Raw genomic sequence first — 18,741 nt, forward strand, 5'->3', positions numbered from 1 at the left:
CTTTATTGCCAGTGGGAGTCCTGACCGATAGACCTCCAGCCAGGGGAATGTCCCATAGATGCTGCATAGATAGGGACAGCAAGTGGATGTCCCCATCACGTGGTAGCATAGGTTTTAGGACCATAAATGCGTGCAGCTGGGATGCAAGTACTGTGCCCAGTAACATAAAATAAGTTTTATGCTCTGTCATTTGAGTGAGGCTAAAGAGCAGACTCTCTGATTGTAATAAACTTCTTGAGTTTAAGAAGAAAAGAACTCTGTGTACAGATCTCAGAACAATAGGTTTTAAAACCACATGTTATTAAAATCCTATTCCTTCTCTACTGTCGGAGCCCTGAGCTAATCTACCTTGTCACAGGACACTCATTTTTCTCTTTAAATTGAGATTCCTGAGGGTCAAGGAGTCAAGTTATGTGATTGTTGAGCACTGAAGTATTTTTTAAACATTTTATTATGGAAAAAGTCAAACAGAAAAGTGGAGAGACTGACACAGTGAAGTCCTGTGTGCCGTCACCTAGTTCAGATGATGAACGCAGGACCGATCTTGTTTTATTTATGTTTGTACCTGCTTATCCACGTTATTTTGAAGTATTCTCAACATCATTGCATACATATGTAAGAATTTTTTTCTGATGAATGCCCACATCCTTCCGTGATTGCATCCAGCTAATGGCCAGACATCGGGTTTCTGGTCTGGACTTTGTCACTTCCTGTCCCGTCTTAAGTATGTCCTGCATCTCTCTGACCTCTGAGAAAGAGAAGCAGCGATCCTTTCTGGCTCACCTCTGCGGCGGTCACGGAGGGTCTGCTGAGAGGTGGGGAGCCGCGCTGCAGCGTGTAGTGAATGCTCTGGTGCACCCATGGAGAGGATACTTTGTCTCTAAGTGATCTACCACAGACCAGCCACTCTCCTTCCACCCTGCTCTTCCCAGCATTGTTCAGTGGCTGTGCTCAGAAGTGCCCGTGGCAGTTCTCATCTTTGCATCTGCGTGCCTGAAGGTCTAGAGAATCTTTTCCCCCAGGCTGTTGGGGGAAAGATGAGAGCTACAGGCTGAGAGGTGAAATCCCGTGGCCCCTCCCAAACCTCCCCAGCCCCGTGTCCTGCCGGTCAGCCCTTCCTTCCTCCCAGCCCAGGGTCTGCTCTCTTGGGTCAGCTCCACTCCAGCACTCCCGTCTCATCCAGGGCCTGCCCTGCCCTGCCCTGTCCTCAGTGCCGTGCTAGCAGGACCACCCGTCCGCCCTCTCTGTCCGGAGGGCTGTCGCAGGGCAAGTTGACTCACAGTGCCTTGGGCCCTTGGAGTCTTATTTTTTGCTGTTATTTCCTCTGCCTAAAAATAACATTTTGTATTTTTAGTGCCTAGTTTAGAACAAAACTATTTGTTGGTCAGAGGTCAGGGCAGTAGACTTCCCAATTTCCTGCTGCCCAAGCGCACAGTGAATCCTAGGTTCCAGTAGCCTCTGGGAAGCAGGGACCCTGATATAGCAAGAAGAGGCTCATTGGTAACGTTCATTCCAATTTAACTTACATCATTTCTTTTGTTTTTTGAGAGATGGCCTGGCTCTGTCACCCAGGCTAGAATGCAGTGATGCGATGACAGCTCATTTCAGTCTCCAACTCCTGGGCTCAAGCTGTCCTCCTACTTCAGCCTCCCAAGTAGCTGGGACTACAGCCACATGCCACCATGCCTGGCTGAGTTTTACATTTTTTTTTGTAGAGATGAGTTCTTGATCCATTGCTCTTGATCCATTGCTCAGGCTTGTCTTGAACTCCTGGCCTCAAGTGATCCTCCTGCCTTGGCCTTCCAAAGTACTGGGATTACAGGTGTAAGCCACCACACCTGGCCTTAAAATTTAATTTTAAAAGAAAAGGAGAAAATGTGTACAGAATTAGTTCAAAAAGTAATCTCTCAAGATGACTTGAGCCAACCCTCCTTCTTAGGGGAGAAGTGTCCTGTTTTGTTCAGTGCTTGTCACTTGCCTGGAGGCCCATTTTCAACTGCCACCAGTGACAGGCATTTCCTGCTAAAGGAAGAGTGGCTCTGTCCGCTCCAGGGTCTTTGCCTTTCCTTAGCTGCTCCTGCTGCCTTGCATGCTGTCCCCGAACCCCAGACCTGGCCCAGTGCTCAGGGCTGGGCCGGGGGTATGATGGATGATGTGTTGGGCTGGGTCGAGGGGATGATGGATGCTGGGCTGGCCTGGGCTGGGCTGAGGGGATGATGGATGCTGGGCTGGGCCAGGCCGGGCCGATCCGATGCCTCTCCTCTGTGAGCAGCTCCTCTTTGGGTACCACCTCTGGGGTCTTAATCAGGTGCCCAGATGCCTTCCATCCTTCCCTGTTGGCCCAGTCTCTCTCGGTGACTCTGAAGCACAGGGCAGGTGCAGGAGGGTGTAGACGAGATGACGGTGGGGTCTGATATAGAGGATGTCCTCAGGCTTGCTCTGCGGAGCCCATGTGGCTTAGTGCCTGGCAGCTTAGGATCTGGGGTCGGGCAAGCCTGGGCTCCATTTCCTTCCAAGTTACAGAAACTATGAGCAAGTTGCTAACCTCTCCAAGCCTCTTATATATACAGATGATATTAGTGATGCACCTTATGGAGTTACTGTTATTGTCGTGATGAAATGAACCATGCGAATGCATAGTGCTGGCACATAATAAGGTGAATTACAGTCACACATTTGCAGGCCCCTTGATTTTAGCCTAACACGAACTACTTTACTACAGCCCTTAAGAAATCCAGACACACCCTGCCTCTTCCGAGTAGAGAAAGCACAGGTGGCCCTGTGTTTAGAGGTTTAGAGGCTCAACTTGCTTGATTCAACCATGGTGCTGGTTGTCCTGGCTTCGGTATCTCTTTCCCTGTAGAGGAGACATCTGTGGTAGGGCCAGGGCCTCGTTCCTCTGTCCTCGTAGCTGGGCCTCCCATATCACTGACTGGAGGTTGGTGGTGTGCAGAGAACCAGCCTCTGATCCAGCCCTACCTACAGAAAACCTGATGTTTCGATATTTACTGAAGGGTGTGCCTTTTTCTTCAGTTGGTTCCGGATTCTGAAAAGGAGTGGTATTTTTTTATTTTTATTTTTATTTTTATTTATTTATTTATTTTTTTATTATTATACTTTAAGTTCTAGGGTACATGTGCATAACGTGCAGGTTTATTACATATGTATACTTGTGCCACGTTGGTGTGCTGCCCCCATCAACTCGTCAGCACCCATCAACTCGTCATTTACATCAGGTATAACTCCCAGTGCAATCCCTCCTCCCTCCCCCCTCCCCCCTCCCCGTGATAGGCCCCGGTGTGTGATGTTCCCCTTCCCGAGTCCAAGTGATCTCATTGTTCAATTCCCACCTATGAGTGAGAACATGCGGTGTTTGGTTTTCTGTTCTTGTGATAGTTTGCTAAGAATGATGGTTTCCAGCTGCATCCATGTCCCTACAAAGGACACAAACTCATCCTTTTTTATGGCTGCATAGTATTCCATGGTGTATATGTGCCACATTTTCTTAATCCAGTCTGCCACTGATGGACATTTGGGTTGATTCCAAGTCTGTGCTATTGTGAATAGTGCTGCAATAAAGTAGTGTATTATTAACTCCTAAGTCCTCAAAGTGGTATTTCTAAGACTGAAAGTAGCTGTCTCAGAATCCCATGATATGGACTTTATCCCACACTCTTTATCATGACCATAGGCTTGTAGAATATTGAGGTCAAAAGGATCCTCAGACATGCCTTTAGCCCAGTGTATCCCTACAGATTAGCAAACTGTAGCTTCTCCACCAGGGCTCCAGGATCAGAGGAGAGAGCAGGGGCAGAGCTGTGGACATTAGCTGTCCTGAAGACCTGAGGCTGGGAAGCAGCGATCTGGTGCCACCTTAGCACTTAGTGGGCATCGTAAGGGTCTTGGGAGCAAGCAAGAGACCCCAGTTCTGAGAAAGGAATATGTCGGGGCTGGGCGTGGTGGCTCACGCCTGTAATCCCAGCACTTTGGGAGGCTGAGGTGGGCAGATCACTTGAGGTCAGGAGTTTGAGACCAGCCCAACCAACACAGTGAAATCCCATCTCTACTGAAAATACAAAAAATTAGCCAGCTGTGGTGGTGAAACACCTGTAGTCCTAGTGCCTGGGGAGGCTGAGGCAGGAGGATCACTTGAACCTGGGAGGTGGAGGTTGCAGTGAGCTGAGATTGCGCCATTGCACCCCAGCCTGGGCGACGGAGTGACACTCCATCTCAAAAAAAAAAAAAAAAAAAGGAATGTGTCGAGATGCTATTGGGGGAGGGACACGTAGGATTCATTGGTGGCCAGGTGCGCAGTCGGGGACGGGCAGGAAGCATGGCACCACTGCATGGCCAGAGCAGCTGGCCCTCTATAGTGTCTAGGCTGGAGCCACCTCCAAGCTTCCTTTTGTCCCTTGCTCAGATTGCGAGAGTGTCTGGCTGGTGTGGGTTCTCTGTCTACTCCTGGCTGCCCTAATCTCTGGTCCCTTCAGCTTTCTGCTTTCTGGTTCCCTGAATGTTGTACCTGGAATTATTCTCTCACCAAAACCGCAAATGTAAGAGAAAGACAATTCTAAAAAAAAAAAAGAAAGAAAAAAGGCGAAGGTCTCATTAGGGAGGGACATGGCTGCTGGGCTGGCAGGCGTCACTAGCTGACTCCTGTTTCAGGGTGGCCGGACACAGCAGCTGGAGCACTGTGTGATGAGGAAGGAAGTGCTGGAGCCGTGGGAGGACAGAGCTGGGAAGTGCAGCTCATCTGGTTGGGGAAGGCCTGTACAGGAGGCTGCCAGAGGACCAGGAGGCTGGGGTCCAGCCAGGGGTGGTGGTGGAGAGGCGGGAGGGAAGAGGGTTCTGGACATGTGTGAGGCTGGAGGTGAGACCGTGTGTGGCTGTTAGAGATGAGAAGTCGGGGAGAGGCTCACACAGGGCCCCACAGAGCGAGAGGGCAGGATGGGCTGGAGCCCACACCTCTGCTGCCAGTCCCATGGCACCACACCGCCTCTGTTGCTGCCAAAAGGAGTCAGTTGAGGGGTTTGCTGAGCGTAAGAGAAGTTTCTTCTCAGGTCACAATTAAGAGGCGCTGCAAGGGCGTGGGGCCTCCATGAGAAACAGTTACAGGGTCAGCGATGGAGATCGTGGACACGACCCTGATGCAGGAAGCTTGTGGAAGGAAGGAGAGGGCGATAGCGGAGAGAATGGGAGCGCCCAGGCGGTGGCTGGTGTCTGCAGTGAGCGAGTACAGTAGGAGGAAGTGGTTGGTCGGATAAAAATACAGCAAAACATTCATGGTTTCTGAAAAATGAGGCCGGACGCCAAACCAGAGGCAGTGGGGAGAGGGGAAGGGCAGAGAGGGCTGCTGGCTGCCTCCCCCCAGTGGGGTGTCTGGAAAGTCCAGTAGATCAGAATGCCTCTCATCTGCCCACAGGGCACATTGTTCTCAGTGACACCCAGGAGGGGCCTCGTTAGTGGAAAATTTGAGTTGTCACTTTCAGAGGGAGGTGGGACTTGCCCCGGTGTCACACTGGGTGGACAGTGCTCCTGTCACTCACTCTGCACTGAGCAAGGCTTTTTGGTGTCTGGGCCCCTTGTGTCTGAGCTACCCAGCACTGGCTGCCCTTGGGGGTGGAAAAGCGTGTCTGCCCAAGTCACCAGCACAGGCAGGTACGGAACAGCTTGGCTCCCACGCCAGCGAAGAGCTGCCTTGCGTGGTGTGGAAGAGGAAGACAGCACCGGGGGCAGAAGAGAACATTTCCTGGAAAAACAAGCCATCCGAGGTGGCTGCAGCAGTGGAGGGAGAGCTTTTCAGAAAGGAGGGACCCGTGAGCAGAGGCGTGGAGGCAGGAAGTCAGGCCATGCCTCTCAGTCCTGATGCCTGCTCTCCAGCCACCGGGGCCAGATGCCATTGTCTCATGTTACGATTGCACCATGTCCATGTTCCACCCACTTATTATGACTACTTTTTAATTTAAACTGCCTTTTAAAAACTTTACTTAAATGGAAGGTTAGCTCCTCGCTGAGCATGGCGCGTTAGTGTCACTGCCCTGGGCTTTGTTCTCGGCTTTTCTGGGCGCCCACAGTCTGATCCTCTGCTAGAGCTCACTGGCCTGGGTTGTCCTTGACTCTTTCACACGGCCATGTCCTCCATTTTCACCAGCGTGATCTTCTGGTTTTTTTTTTTGTTTTTTTTTTTTTTTTAACTTTATGGATCTTGAGTTGTATGGGTAGCTTAGAAATGCCTCTGTCTATAAGAAATCAAACATAGACACACAGCGTGAGTGCGCTGTGATGACCCCCGTTTAGTCCCTTCCTGGCGATGGCCTTGGTCGTCAGTCCAGTGGGCAACCTGCTGGGCCTTTTCCTGTGGGACCGTTTCATTGGTTCTGTTTTTGTTTCACACGAAATGTATCAGATTGTCTGTTTTTTCTTGCAGTTTTTTTTTCCAAAATGATTTTCTAAGGCATGAATCTTTTGAAATTATTTATTTTAATACATAAAAACAGTGAAAACAGTACTACATACTCTTGCTTTAAAAAGTTTCGCAGCACAAGCTCATTCCTGTAATCCCAGCATTTTGGGAGGCCGAGGTGGGCGGATCACCTGAGGTCAGGAGCTCGAGACCAGCCTGGCCAACATGGTAAAACCCTATCTCTACTGGAAATACAAAAACTAGCTGAGCGTGGTGGTGGGCGCCTGTAATCTCAACTCCTCGGGAGGCTAAGGCAGGTGAATTGCTTGAACCCGGAGGTGGAGGTTGCAGTGAGCCAAGATTGCACTACTGCACTCTGGCCTGGGCAAGAGTGAGACTGTCTCAAAAGACATGACTGTCTCACAGCATGAAAGGTACACAGCGCTGGACATGTCCTTCCACTGCTTCCAGTGCTCAGAGGCTTCCTGGTGCCGCAGGAGAAAGGCCCTGCTGTCCCTGGCCACAGGCCCTGTGTGATCTGGCTCCCTTCCCCACCGCAGCCTTTCTGCCCTCCTTCCTTCCCTGGCTGATCAGTGTCCATTCAGCTGAGCCGCCGGCCATACTGTGGGTGCCCCCTCCTCAGACTGATGGACCTGGATGGTGGCCCCTGGGCTGTGAACGTCCTGCTGGCAGGGCCAGGGGAGGTGGGTGACAGAGAGGTCAAAGCCCCGGCCTTGTGGTACAACTCTGGGTGAGTCAGTTCACCTCTCTGCGTCTCAGCCTCTTTCCCTGTGCCCAGAGAGCTGCTGGAGGGTGGATTCATGATGACAAAGGGTGCCCGGGACAGGGCCTCTCCATGCTGAGGGCTTGCTGCAAGCCGCCCTTCTCACCCCGGTTGTTGTTATTCTTACTGTTCCAGCCCAGGACCTAGCACAAGCCTGGCATGTAAGTGAGGATAAGTGGACACTGAATAAAAAAAGAAAGGAATAAAGCTCCACCTAAGACGTGTGGGGACGCAAAGGGACAGAGGCCTCTCGCGGGGCACTGGGGACGAGGTAGAACGGCTGAGATGGGATGGGATGTGCATGCAGCGGGAGCTTCGTGCACGCTCTGAGCACGTCATTGAGTGATACGCTGAAGGTGCTGATCCAGACTCTTATCGGGAGGCAGCGAGCAAAGACAGGAAGCCCGCGGCAGCCTCCGTGGTTGCAGATAGCATCTCCCCGGCCCTCCTGCCTCACAACGCCCTCCATCTGTTGTCTGTTTGTCTTCCAAGTACTCCAGGAAGAAAGAAGCCACGCGGCACTGGCATTCACCCAAGAGGCTGCAGCCTCCGCCCGTGTCTGGGGTTGCTGTCCCGTGTTGAGATGGGATGGAATGATTCAAGCAAGCTACGTTTTTTTGATGAGGCCCCCCCGTCACACCCCTTTTTTGGTCTGTTTATTTCCAGGCAATGCCACTGTAGATAAGTTGGAGGACTTCATCAACAACATTAACAGTGTCTTGGAGTCCTTGTATATTGAGATAAAGAGAGGAGTCACGGAAGATGACGGGAGACCCATTTATGCGTTGGTGAGTGCCCGGCAGAGCCCTCTAGTGGCGTTTTTGAGGAGCTGGAACAGGGCCCAGGCAGCCCGTGTTTGCTTTGGTTTGATTTCTCTTTTGGACAGTTCTTTGTAAAGAAGTCACTCCTTTGTATGGAATATTAGGAATAAAGGGAGAAATGGTTTTTTACTTAGAATAAGACATAGAAGCGATGAAAAGAAACAGTGTGTAGGAGTGTCAAGGATTGCGACCCACGTGGGGTCTTCCGTGGTTTTCAGATTTACTCTCACAGGTAGGGATCAGGGTGAAACACAGGAGTGGGAAGCTGACATGCCCCATCCCTGGCTAGGAGACACCTCGGGCTGGTCAGAGGACATTTGGCTGCTCCCAGCCAGGCTCACACTCAGAAAGGAGCACTCTAGTCCAGGGTTTCCCAAACTCAGTTCCCTGGAAAAAACATTACACAGGCAAAGAACTATGGAAATGCTGGTCAGACACGGCAAAGCAGATTTCCTTGCTATCGGACTTCTCAGTGCCTTTTGCATTTGAAGCTCCATTAACATGTAGACAAATCTCCCAAATTTATCTGAGTTTGGAAAATACTGCACACCCTCTGGAGTTCTGAAACTTCTGAGGGTCCAGCATGTTGACTGAGCTAAAGAATAAAGTCTGTAGTATATGCCTGGTTACAGATCCATCCTGCGGCTCGCAGTGCCTGGATACAGGAGCTCAGTGACTGGCCAGAGACGGAGGAGGGGAGGGAGGGAGAGCCAGCGACACGTTAACCAACATGCGAAGGGCACAGCCTGACTGTTGCGCTGACTTATTTCTTAGGTGAATCTTGCTACAACTTCAATTTCCAAAATGGCTACGGATTTTGCAGAGAATGAACTGGATCTGTTTAGAAAGGCTGTAAGTGGAGTAATCCCCGTCGCCCATTGGCTGGGCTTCTTATGGGAAAGTTCTGTCTCAGTCGTTAGAAGTGGCAACGGCAGTCTTCAAGGATCACTGGGGGGCCGTGGGCCCCCACTGCTGTCTGAGAAAAGGCTTTGCAGGGAGATATCACTGTCTACCCATCTGGAATTCACAGCTGTCAGGGGCCCCCATGGCTGCCTGGGAAGGAAGTGCTGGGCTAGGTGTGAGCCCCAGCTGGATGGGCAAGAGCAGGGCCTCCCTGGGAGTAACAGGCGTTCCTACCTGGCTGCTGTAAGTGCCATCTGGGAAAGGCAGCAGCAGCAGCAGCATCACCTGGGAGCTTGTTAGAAAGGCCCAGTCCCAGTCCCTACCCTAGACTGCTGAGTCCGAATCTGCATTTTTGCCAGGTGCCCACTGAATCATTTGCATGTGCACATTTGAGCGGCATTGCTCTACCAGGCTTCAGAGCTACTTGCTCGGCCCTCTGGTCAAACATATGGCTAAGAGTGGTTCTCAGGCCTACATACCTGCAGAGGTGAGAAAGAATTCAGACATTTCAGCCCCACTTGCGATCTGTCGAATCCGAATCTCTGAGAACCAGGTGTTGGAATCATTCCTTTGAGGTCTTCTCCTGGGGTTTATTAGCTGCCAGGGTTGAGGAGCAGGTGCTGAGCTGAGCACACATCTGCGTGTGCAGGAACCTGTCTTCTCCAGAGGTTCCTGCTTGCCGTGTCTGTCTCTCGCTGCCTCTGAGGCCAGCCGTGAGGCAAGGTGACCCTTATTGATTTGGGGACATTAAGATGATTTATTTGGGAGGATGTTATCGAAGTGACCTCTGAGTCAAAAGAACTGAGCACAGTCCTGACTCTTGATGCATATTACATTGTTTTCCCCGAATACCATGCCAGTGTGCAGTTCTGCCTGTGATCTGAGTGGTCTTACTGCACCCCTGCCAGACTTAGTATTACCATTTAAAAGTTATTTTTGCCATTTTAATAGAGAAGCATGGTACCTGCTCTTTCTTCCAGCTGGAACTAATTATTGACTCAGAAACTGGCTTTGCGTCTTCCACAAACATTTTGAACCTGGTTGATCAACTTAAAGGCAAGAAGATGAGGAAGAAGGAAGCGGAGCAGGTGCTGCAGAAGTTTGTCCAAAACAAGTGGCTAATTGAGGTACTGTCTCATGGTTTTCCAGTCCGGCTCACTCTTTCGAGTGAATAGCAGTTTTGTCTCCAAAATCGTATTTCTAGCCAACTGATGTCTGTGGAGCCCAGCCTTCTCAGATCCCTTATCTGCTTTCACGCATTCCAGCAGTGACCCCGTGGGGAGGATCTGGGCCTCACCTCTCCTGCCTCCCACTCCCTGTTCACCCACATGATGTGTTGAGGATGCCACAGCCAGAATGGCAGAGCCAGGAGCTGCACCCGGGATTTGGGCCCCGGGACCAAGCCTCTAGCCCACAGACTGCAAGGCAGGGCAGTTCCGTGGCTGAGAGTGTAGCTGTGATGTCTAACCCGGGTCTGAACCCTGAGCCAGGTGACCTCAGGTTCCCTGTAAGAGGGAAGTTGTCATTTCCCCTTTGGGGCTGGGTGTGTCAGGAGCAGGAATGGGACCTCACAGTAACGTGCTCCGTGCTGCGATGGCTGGCTCATGGGGGAGGCAGCAGAGGAATTGGCGACGTTACCACTGTTGTTTTTGTCAGCAGTGAGTTCCTCAGGGTCAGTGCTTAGAAGAGGCACAGACAAGCTTTAGGAAAGGAGCTGTGACGTCTGGGACAGGCCACACTGCAGCTCCAGTTTCTAGATGCTGCCCCGCCCCCACGTCTAGTCCTGCTGAATGGAGCAGAACAAATGTTTCAGTTCTTTTTCCACAAAAGGCACCCCTGTTTTCAACAGCGTAGTGTTTGCTGAGTTGACCATAGCTGTGCCCTCCCAGGTGCTCGTGCCCGTGTGTGTTGAGGACGCGCTCACGTCGGGTTCCTGCTTCCTCACTTGGTGGTCGGACTTGTGGCCAGAGGCTGCTGCTTGTGGCTGCAGCGATTCTCCACTTCCTTTTCAGGAAGGCTTGCCTCCGGATTGGGGAAGTCTGTGTTCTGAGTTACTAATTTCTGTGTAGGGTGGGCCTGTACCAGGAACCTGACCCAAATTCAGTTCCTGGGGTACCTGATGGGAAGAAAGGGTGGAGAGGTCACGGGGTGAGGGCAGAGGTCACAGGGGTGAGGTCAGGGCTGGGAGCTCCTGGTGAGTGCAGGATCTGCTGGGCACATTCCCGTATGTCCTGTCTCGGAGGCTGCCTGCTGTCCTGCAGTGGCTCCATAGCTTAGTTTTTAGCTGACAGCTCAGGGGTCTGGATGACATCGGACACCCTGAGAGTGGCAGGGCCGAGTTCAGGCCCCAGTTTGGGGACTGCAGCTCCCATCAATGGCTTTGTCACAGTTTTTCTTGCCCTCCGGGCTGTATTTGGTACTAGAGAATGTTCTAAGGTCTGCTGAGGTTATAACTGACCATTCTCGCTTGTGTTGCAGCCCCTCGTAGGGCCAAGTTTTTTTTTTTTTTTTTTGAGATGGAGTTTCGCTCTTGTTGCCCAGGCTGGAGTGCAGTGGTACAATCTCGGCTCACTGCAACCTCCACCTCCTGCTTCAAGTGATTTTCCTGCCTCAGCCTCCCAAATAGCTGGGATTACAAGCATGTGCCACCATGCCTGGCTAATTTTTGTATTTTTAATAAGAGACGGGGTTTCTCCATATTGACAAGGCTAGTCTCGAACTCCTGACCTCAGGTGATCTGCTTATCTCGGCCTCCCAAAGTGCTGGGATTACAGGTGTGAGCCACTGTGCCCAGCCATGGGCCAAGTTTCTTAAGGGCAGGGGTTATGACCTCTTCATGGCTGATTCCCATTGCAGAATCTAGTGCCTGGCACCTCAGGCACTCAATAAATGCTTGCTGATTGGATGACTGAACGGGTAGATGAGGTTACAGAGGAACGGAGTTTAAAACTTACAAAAAATGTTACAGGAAATACCTGTTCGTTATAGGAGAATTAGAACATGTCAAGATGCATAAAGAAACCCACTGAAGTCACCTGTTATCCCAGCCCCTAGAGCCAAGTGCCCCAACATTCCATTTCACAACACTTTGCAGCCTGCTTTGCACCCAAGAGCATGCGTGCCTAGCACACGCCACCACCATTGTGCATGGCTTGCAGGGCGTGCCCCCAGCTTTATGATTTGACTTGCCCTTTGTCTGCCCTTGGTGTCTGGAGAGGGCTGTGGTGGATAGGAGAGGCACCGCCCTGGAGTCTGTGGGGGTGAGCTGTGGCTGCAGGCGCTTGTACTCTGTGCCTTTCTCAGTTCGGTGGCAGTGCTGGCACCGCCTTCTGCAGGGCGCCTCTGAGCTCGAGGGAGGGTGGACAGAGGATCCGGGAGCTGCCACCTGCAGGAGCGCTGTAGAAGTAGCAGGGGGCCCTCCGCACTGGTGCTGGGCAGTCGCCCTGGAGAGGCTTCTTATTGACTGCCTGGCCTGCTGGAGCCCTGAGGAGGACGAAGGAACAAAGCTCATGTGGCCAGGGCTGCGTAGTGAGACTCCTCCAGGTTCCTCTGCCGCCTGTGGCGAGCAGCTTCTTGTTGCAGAGACTGTTTCCTCATCTGCAGGATGGAGACACTGCCAGCTCCAGGTGTCTGTGAGGGTCCAGTGCTCTCTGACCTACATGGCCTGGTAAGGGTTGCCCTGAGGTCTGCGGCACTCTGGAGGAACTGCTGAGAACAGGGGTGGGGTGCTCATGTACCCAGGACAGGTCTTCCTAGGGCAGCACCTCGATCAGAGAGACCGCACGTCAGCGTCTGATCCTTGGCTTCTCAGACACAGGGCTTCCCACAGAAACAGCCAGGGGCCCACTGCCAAGGCCCTTCCAGGTGGGCATATCACCCCAAGGACATGTCACTCCTAGACAGCCAGTCCTGTGCGAGACCGGCTCAGCGTGGAGGTGCTGAGGCAGCTGCCGGTCCAGGAGAAGGCCCAGGGGTGGTGGGTGGTTGGGGTCAGCAGAGAGGCCTCTGAGAGCAAGCGCGGCTCATGGGAGCTGGACGTCTGCTGATGGATGCACCTCCATACACTCCAGGACTGCTCCCTACAAGAGGTCCTGACTTCCAAGTGTCGTGGCGAGGTGCCTGGGAGATTGCCTGGGCTCTCGTCTTCTCTGAGGGCTAGGGCACCCCTCCTACCCCTCCCCTGATGGGCCCGCAGAGGACTGAGTGGGTCATGAATGGTGAGCCTTGGGTGCAGTTTCAGGTGCATAGTAGGTGTTCAGTAAATGCAGCTTGGCTGGGCACAGTGGCTCACACCTGTAATTGTAGCACTTTGGGAGGCTGAGGCAGGTAGATCACTTGAAGTCAGGAGTTTGAGACCAGCCTGGCCGACATGGTGAAACCCTGTCTCTACTTAAAATATAAAAAATTAGCTGGGTGTGGTGGCGGGCACCTGTAATCCCAGCTACTCGGGAGGCTGAGGCAGTAGAATCACTTGAACCCTGGAGGCAAAGGTTGCGGTGAGCTGAGATTGTGCCATTGCACTCCAGCCTGGGCAACAAGAGTGAAACTGTCTCAAAAATAAGCAAGTTAAAAAATAAATAAATAAATAAATAAATAAATAAATAAATAAATGCACCTCCTGCCTCAGTCTGAGCTTGGACTTGCTCACAGTGTGAGGCACTCCTCTGGGATCAGTGCAAGGTCTACTTCATCTTCCTGTGGGCCTGCCAAGTGCTGGGCCCCACGGCAGGTGCTGCAGACACTGGAGTGAGCGAAACCAGAGCTGGTGGCCACTCCCACGGGGCCATGGTCTAGAGGGAGAGCCCAAGAGCAGTGAGACGGTCATCTCACTGCAGTCCAGGTACAGATGGAAAGGAAACATGGCTTTATGACAGCTGTCCCAGAGGAACTGGCCCTCAGCTGCTGAGTAAGTGACACTCAAGCTGAAGGCTGTGTGGGAGTTGCCTGGAGCCTGGGGTGGGAGGATCATCAGCCCAGCAATGGCCCTGTGGCCAGTGAGTGTGCTCAAGAAGCTAAGGCCAGGGCCATCTGAGCACAAAGATTGCTGGGGAGAGCAGATGAGGGCAACCCGGGAGATACATGCATTAGGGGCTTGGCTCTTGGACCTCTAAGGGTGGTGGGAAGCCCTCGGGCGGGGGTGAGGTGGGAGTGACAGGGCCAGGCTTGTTTTGTAGCAAGCGCATTGCTGGAGGAGAGTGGGCTCAGAGAGCTGCAGGAACAGGGGAGGGTGGAAGAGGGTGGAGGCTGGGGAGGTGGGGTGCTGTGATGGATCTGGAGGAGGGTGGAAGGCAGCAGTGACCGGGGATGTGAGGTGCCGTGATGGATCTGGAGGGGAGGGTGGAAGTGGGTGGTAGCCAGGGAGGTGGGGTGCCGTGATGGATTTGGGAGTTTTGGGGAAGGTAACAGCCATGGGACCGAGGACTGAGGACGGCCTGAGGGCTGGTCACATCCTCCCATTGCCCACAGCACTTGGAGAACACAAAGCCCCTGTGCACCAACAGCCGCGGTGCAGGGCATAAGCACCTGGTACCCTGGCCTCCCTCCACTGCTCCCACAGCGGCTGTCCCTGCCCCAACCCCATGCCTCTACCCTGCCTCCCTTCCTGTGCTCACCCAGCCCCTCTACTGGTGTTCCAGAGTGAATGCACTGCAAGCGCAGGTTATGCAAGCACACCCCCTCCACACTGCACTCTGGGGATGGAGGCAGGAATGGGGTGGGGGGGCTCTACCTGTCAGAAACAGGAGTGGGCCAGGTACGGTGGCTCATGCCTGCAATCCCAGCACTTTGAAAGACCAACGTGGGTGGATCACCTGAGGTCGGGAGTTCAAGACCAGCCTGGCCAACATGGCAAAACCCATCTCTACTAAAAATACAAAATTAGCTGGTGGTGGCACACACCTGTAATCCCAGCTACTCTGGAGGCTGAGGCAGAAGAATTGCTTGAACCCAGAACACGGAAGTTGCACTGAGCCAAGATCATGCCATTGCACTCCACCCTGGGCAACAAGAGCAAAACTCCATCTCAAAAAAAAAACCAAAAAACCAAAAAACAAAAATGGGAGTGACAGCTCTTGCTTGTAAAAATTAGAAAATAACAGGAAAGGCAGCTGAGCACTCGAGTGACTCGCAGGCTTCAGTGACGCCATCTCCTGGCGCGGTTCACGTCCGATGCATGAGCTGACTGTGGAGAAACTGGAATCAGCCTGCATGGGTCCGTGTCCTGGGTCCGTGTCATTTGCCTCCCTTGGGTCTCCCTCAGTGCTGCCTCTCTCCTGTGACCTGGCAGGAGGGTCAGCCTGGGCAGCTGTGTTATTCATGTGCTTCCTGGTTCTCCCAGGGTGTTCAGGATGCATGATGGGTGACCGCACCCTGGCGTGGGAACCAGGAGGCCTGACTTCCGTTGGAGGCTCCACTGCCCATGGTGTGATGGGGCCCGTCTGCCCTCTCCAGACTCCTTCCAGCTCCGTCTGTAAAGTGATGTGGCCGGAAATGATCTCTGAGGGTCCCTACTGCAGTTGGAGGCAGAAGTGCTGGGAGGCACCGGGGATGCTGCTTTTTGGGAGTGGGATGGGTGGCGGATGGAAGCAGTGGGTGCTCGGGTTTGTGCCCTGGGGAGACTGACCCCTTGTGGGCCTCAGCGTCCTCATCTGCAGGAGGGCTGTGACTGCCTCGCTCGGGGCTGCTGTGCAGACAGAGCAGTCACGTCTGAAGGCACAACAGGTGCTGAGAAAGGGGGGGTGTCGGGGAGCTGTGCCTCCATGCCTTTTGGGCCTTTGCCTCAGTTTCCCTTGCTGAGGCTCTGCTAGGGGGACGTGGCTGATGCCCGTTGTCTAGGGTTGGTGCAAAGGTGCCTAGACCCTTGTGTCTTCCTGAGCACTGGGCTGTGGGATCACAGAGGGAACAGAGGTAGTGAATGGGGAGAGGGCCTGGCTGAGGGTGGCCACCTCCCGTGTGTCCCTGCAGAAGGAAGGGGAGTTCACCCTGCATGGCCGGGCCATCCTGGAAATGGAGCAATACATCCGGGAGACGTACCCCGACGCAGTGAAGATCTGTAATATCTGTCACAGCCTCCTCATCCAGGTACCTGCTGGGCAGGGCGTGGGAGCTCATTGCTGGGCCCTCAGCTCCTGGGGCTCTGCACAGGTACTTCCCGAATCCTGGCTCTGGACCCAGCCCTCCTGCACTGCCGGCGCCTCCTCCCACAAGAGCTCCTGGAGGCCATCTCCCAGGACGTGTCAGAGGACGCCTCCCCACGGTGGCCTGCAGGGACGCACTGCCTCTCTCCTCCCTGGTTCTGCTGCTGGGGTCCAAGGGCTCTCGCTTACTTTATTTTTCTCAGGAAGGTTGAGTGTTCTGTGCAACCTGCATTATCTTGGCAGTTTTGTGGCAGAGTATTTGGCAGAGTGTCTCTATCACTTGCTGCTTTCTGGAGTGGTCTCCTCCAGTTTGCAGGGCTTTGCAGCCACTGAACCAGCGTGGACACTGATGTGTCTTTCAGTTTCTGTCGTTTTGCAGCTGTAGCTGTTTGTAATTGCAATTGCTCTCATGGGCCTCGTACACCTGTATCCTTGGGCACATGGTGATTATTTCCTTGGGCGGGGTTTCTGGGACAAAGTGCAATTTTTTTTTGAAAGCTTTTGATCCACATCAGCAAATAAGCTTCTGAAAAGCTGTGGCTGTCCACACGCCACCTGCAGGATCTGAGTGCGGGAGCTTGCCAGCCCTCGGCTTCTGTCACTGTGTTCATGTGTTCAGAATTGTTTAGTAAAACCCACTGCAACAAACAAGCAAACAAACAAAAGACTCCCCTGCACTAAGGCGTTTGGGATTTTCAGTATTAATCTGGGGACTGGAAGATAACCCGATGCCACCAGCTGCCCATTTTCCTTGTGGCTTCCCCGGAGGTTTGCAGAACACAGAGGTGTGCACCAGCTCTGCCGTCATTGGCCTTTCTTGTTTCAGGGTCAAAGCTGCGAAACCTGTGGGATCAGGATGCACTTACCCTGCGTGGCCAAGTACTTCCAGTCAAACGCCGAACCGCGCTGCCCCCACTGCAACGACTACTGGCCCCACGAGATCCCAGGTGCGTGGGCCCTGAGGTGCTCATGGGAAGGGCTGGGCCAGCAGGATGCAGGGCCTGGTGCTGGGGAAGCCCTTGGAGGCAGGGCCCTGAAAGGCTCCAGGGTGTGTGGGGGTCCGCATTAGCACCCTGAATCCTAGAAGCAGCCACCGCAGGAAGTAAAGGCTGAGCTGCGTGCACCGTTCCAGAGGACTTTCTAGAACCCAGCAGAAATTCCAACACTTATGAGCATTTTGTCTAGACAAGGCTCCCTCTCTGGCAGCCCTCTCAGGAGGGGGATGTGACAGCCATGTCCACAGCTCCCTCAGTTTGTTCCTCTCTGAATTGGGGCTAACTCTGCCTCACGGGCTGGGGAGGGTTGGTAGTGAAGAATGGTGTAGACCTAGGACAGAGTCCTTGGCACAGGAGACATAGCTGCTGGCTCGAGCTGGTGCTCCTGTGCTGCCAGCCCCTCCGTTCACTGTCTTTCCTGCCTTTTCTGTCTACAGAAGTCTTCGACCCTGAGAAGGAGAGGGAGTCTGGTATCTCAAAATCGAACAAAAAGTCCCTGCGGTCCAGGCAGCATTAGCCGTCGTGCTCTGCTGAGGGACTGGCTGCCTTGGGTGGCCTGATCGCCGCAGCCCTTCTTGGAAGAGAGGCGTCCGTGTTTCAGGTTCCATGCGAGTCACCTCTTTCTTCTTAATGTGGACTGTCCACAGCTTTGGAATAAACTGTCCTGGAAGTTGCTGCAGCCCCTCTCTGTGTTCTCGAGCCCGTGTGTGAGGCTCTGTGTCGTGACCTTGCCTTCTTTCCTGGAGTTCGGTCATCACTCAGAACCCCTGGGTTTGGGCTCCAGCAGGTGAAACCGGCAGAGCCCCCAGCAACGGCTCAGGACAGCTCACTGTCCTTGCTCAGGGCAGCCTTGCCTCCAGTCCCAGCTGTGACCAGCTGTCCCAGCAGGATTGGGCTGGCCCACACCTGGATGTGTGAACCTTGGCCTCCCCAACTCCCCAGTCTGGACTCTCCCCTGGCCCAAGGTGCCACTGGCCTGAATGGGCTGAGGCTGGGCATTTGGGCGGGACACGTGCTCTCCCTCCCTGGACCCTCTGCTCCCTGTGGGTGCCCGGCAGCCCTGCCATCCAGCAGCCCCAGCGGGGACCGGGAGTCAGCCTCAATGCTTCCTCTCCCTGACCCTTCTGCATCCCACGGTCACCAGATCCTGTCCAGCCCAGCTGCCAGTAGCCCTCCGGCCCTGCTGCTGCTGCCTCAGGCTGAGCGCCAGCCCCGGCCCACACCCTGCCTCCATGCTCCCTGTGGAAGACCCCTGGACGCCCCCACTGCTGCAGCAGGGCTGTGGCCCCTGGTGAGGCCCCTGCTCGTCCGTCACCGCCTCCCCCACCCACTGCTCAGGGTGCAGTGCAGCTCGGGAGCCTCTGCACAGAGCGCCCTGGGCCTGCGCACCCTCCCCTCTGGTGTCCGGCTTTGTTTCCTGGCTAGCACCCGGTCGCCCTTTGGCACTGGTCAGCCCCTCGCTCCCTGCGCTTCCTCCCTCCTCACACTTGTTAAGTCCCCATCTTCATGTGTCTGTTGAACCCCAGCATCAGTCAGGATGCTTCAGTCATGACAGAAAAGCCAACTCAGACTGGCTGAAACAAGGAAGGACTTGGCCACAGGGGACTTGAGAGGCCTGGTCTAGGGGCTCCAGCGAGGTCACCACACAGCCATATTTCTGTGTCTACTGCGCGTTCACTGGGCTGGCTGCATGCTTGGG

The 18,741-nt window shown here is 53.8% G+C and overlaps 1 protein-coding gene across 5 annotated transcripts in view; it reads left to right on the plus strand.

Moving 5' to 3' along the window:
- The window catches only part of NSMCE1 (NSE1 homolog, SMC5-SMC6 complex component), a 44,724-nt gene extending 27,003 nt beyond the window's left edge, over nucleotides 1-17,721 (plus strand). For 3 of the 5 annotated variants that reach the window (XM_009196192.4, XM_009196193.4, XM_017953261.3), the window contains exons 3-8: nucleotides 7,854-7,975; nucleotides 8,783-8,860; nucleotides 9,892-10,038; nucleotides 15,875-15,991; nucleotides 16,874-16,994; nucleotides 17,480-17,620. In XM_009196192.4, coding sequence (XP_009194456.1) covers nucleotides 7,854-7,975; nucleotides 8,783-8,860; nucleotides 9,892-10,038; nucleotides 15,875-15,991; nucleotides 16,874-16,994; nucleotides 17,480-17,559 — 665 coding nt within the window. In that variant the 3' untranslated portion in view covers nucleotides 17,560-17,620. Of the gene's footprint in view, nucleotides 1-7,853; nucleotides 7,976-8,782; nucleotides 8,861-9,891; nucleotides 10,039-15,874; nucleotides 15,992-16,873; nucleotides 16,995-17,479 lie in introns of all 5 variants that reach the window. The other 2 variants (XM_003916703.5, XM_021931841.2) reach the window with 2 other exon arrangements.
- The last annotated feature ends 1,020 nt before the right edge of the window (nucleotides 17,722-18,741 follow it).

Source organism: Papio anubis, chromosome 18 (assembly GCF_008728515.1).
Source record: "Papio anubis isolate 15944 chromosome 18, Panubis1.0, whole genome shotgun sequence".
NCBI classification, from domain to species: Eukaryota; Metazoa; Chordata; class Mammalia; order Primates; family Cercopithecidae; genus Papio; species Papio anubis.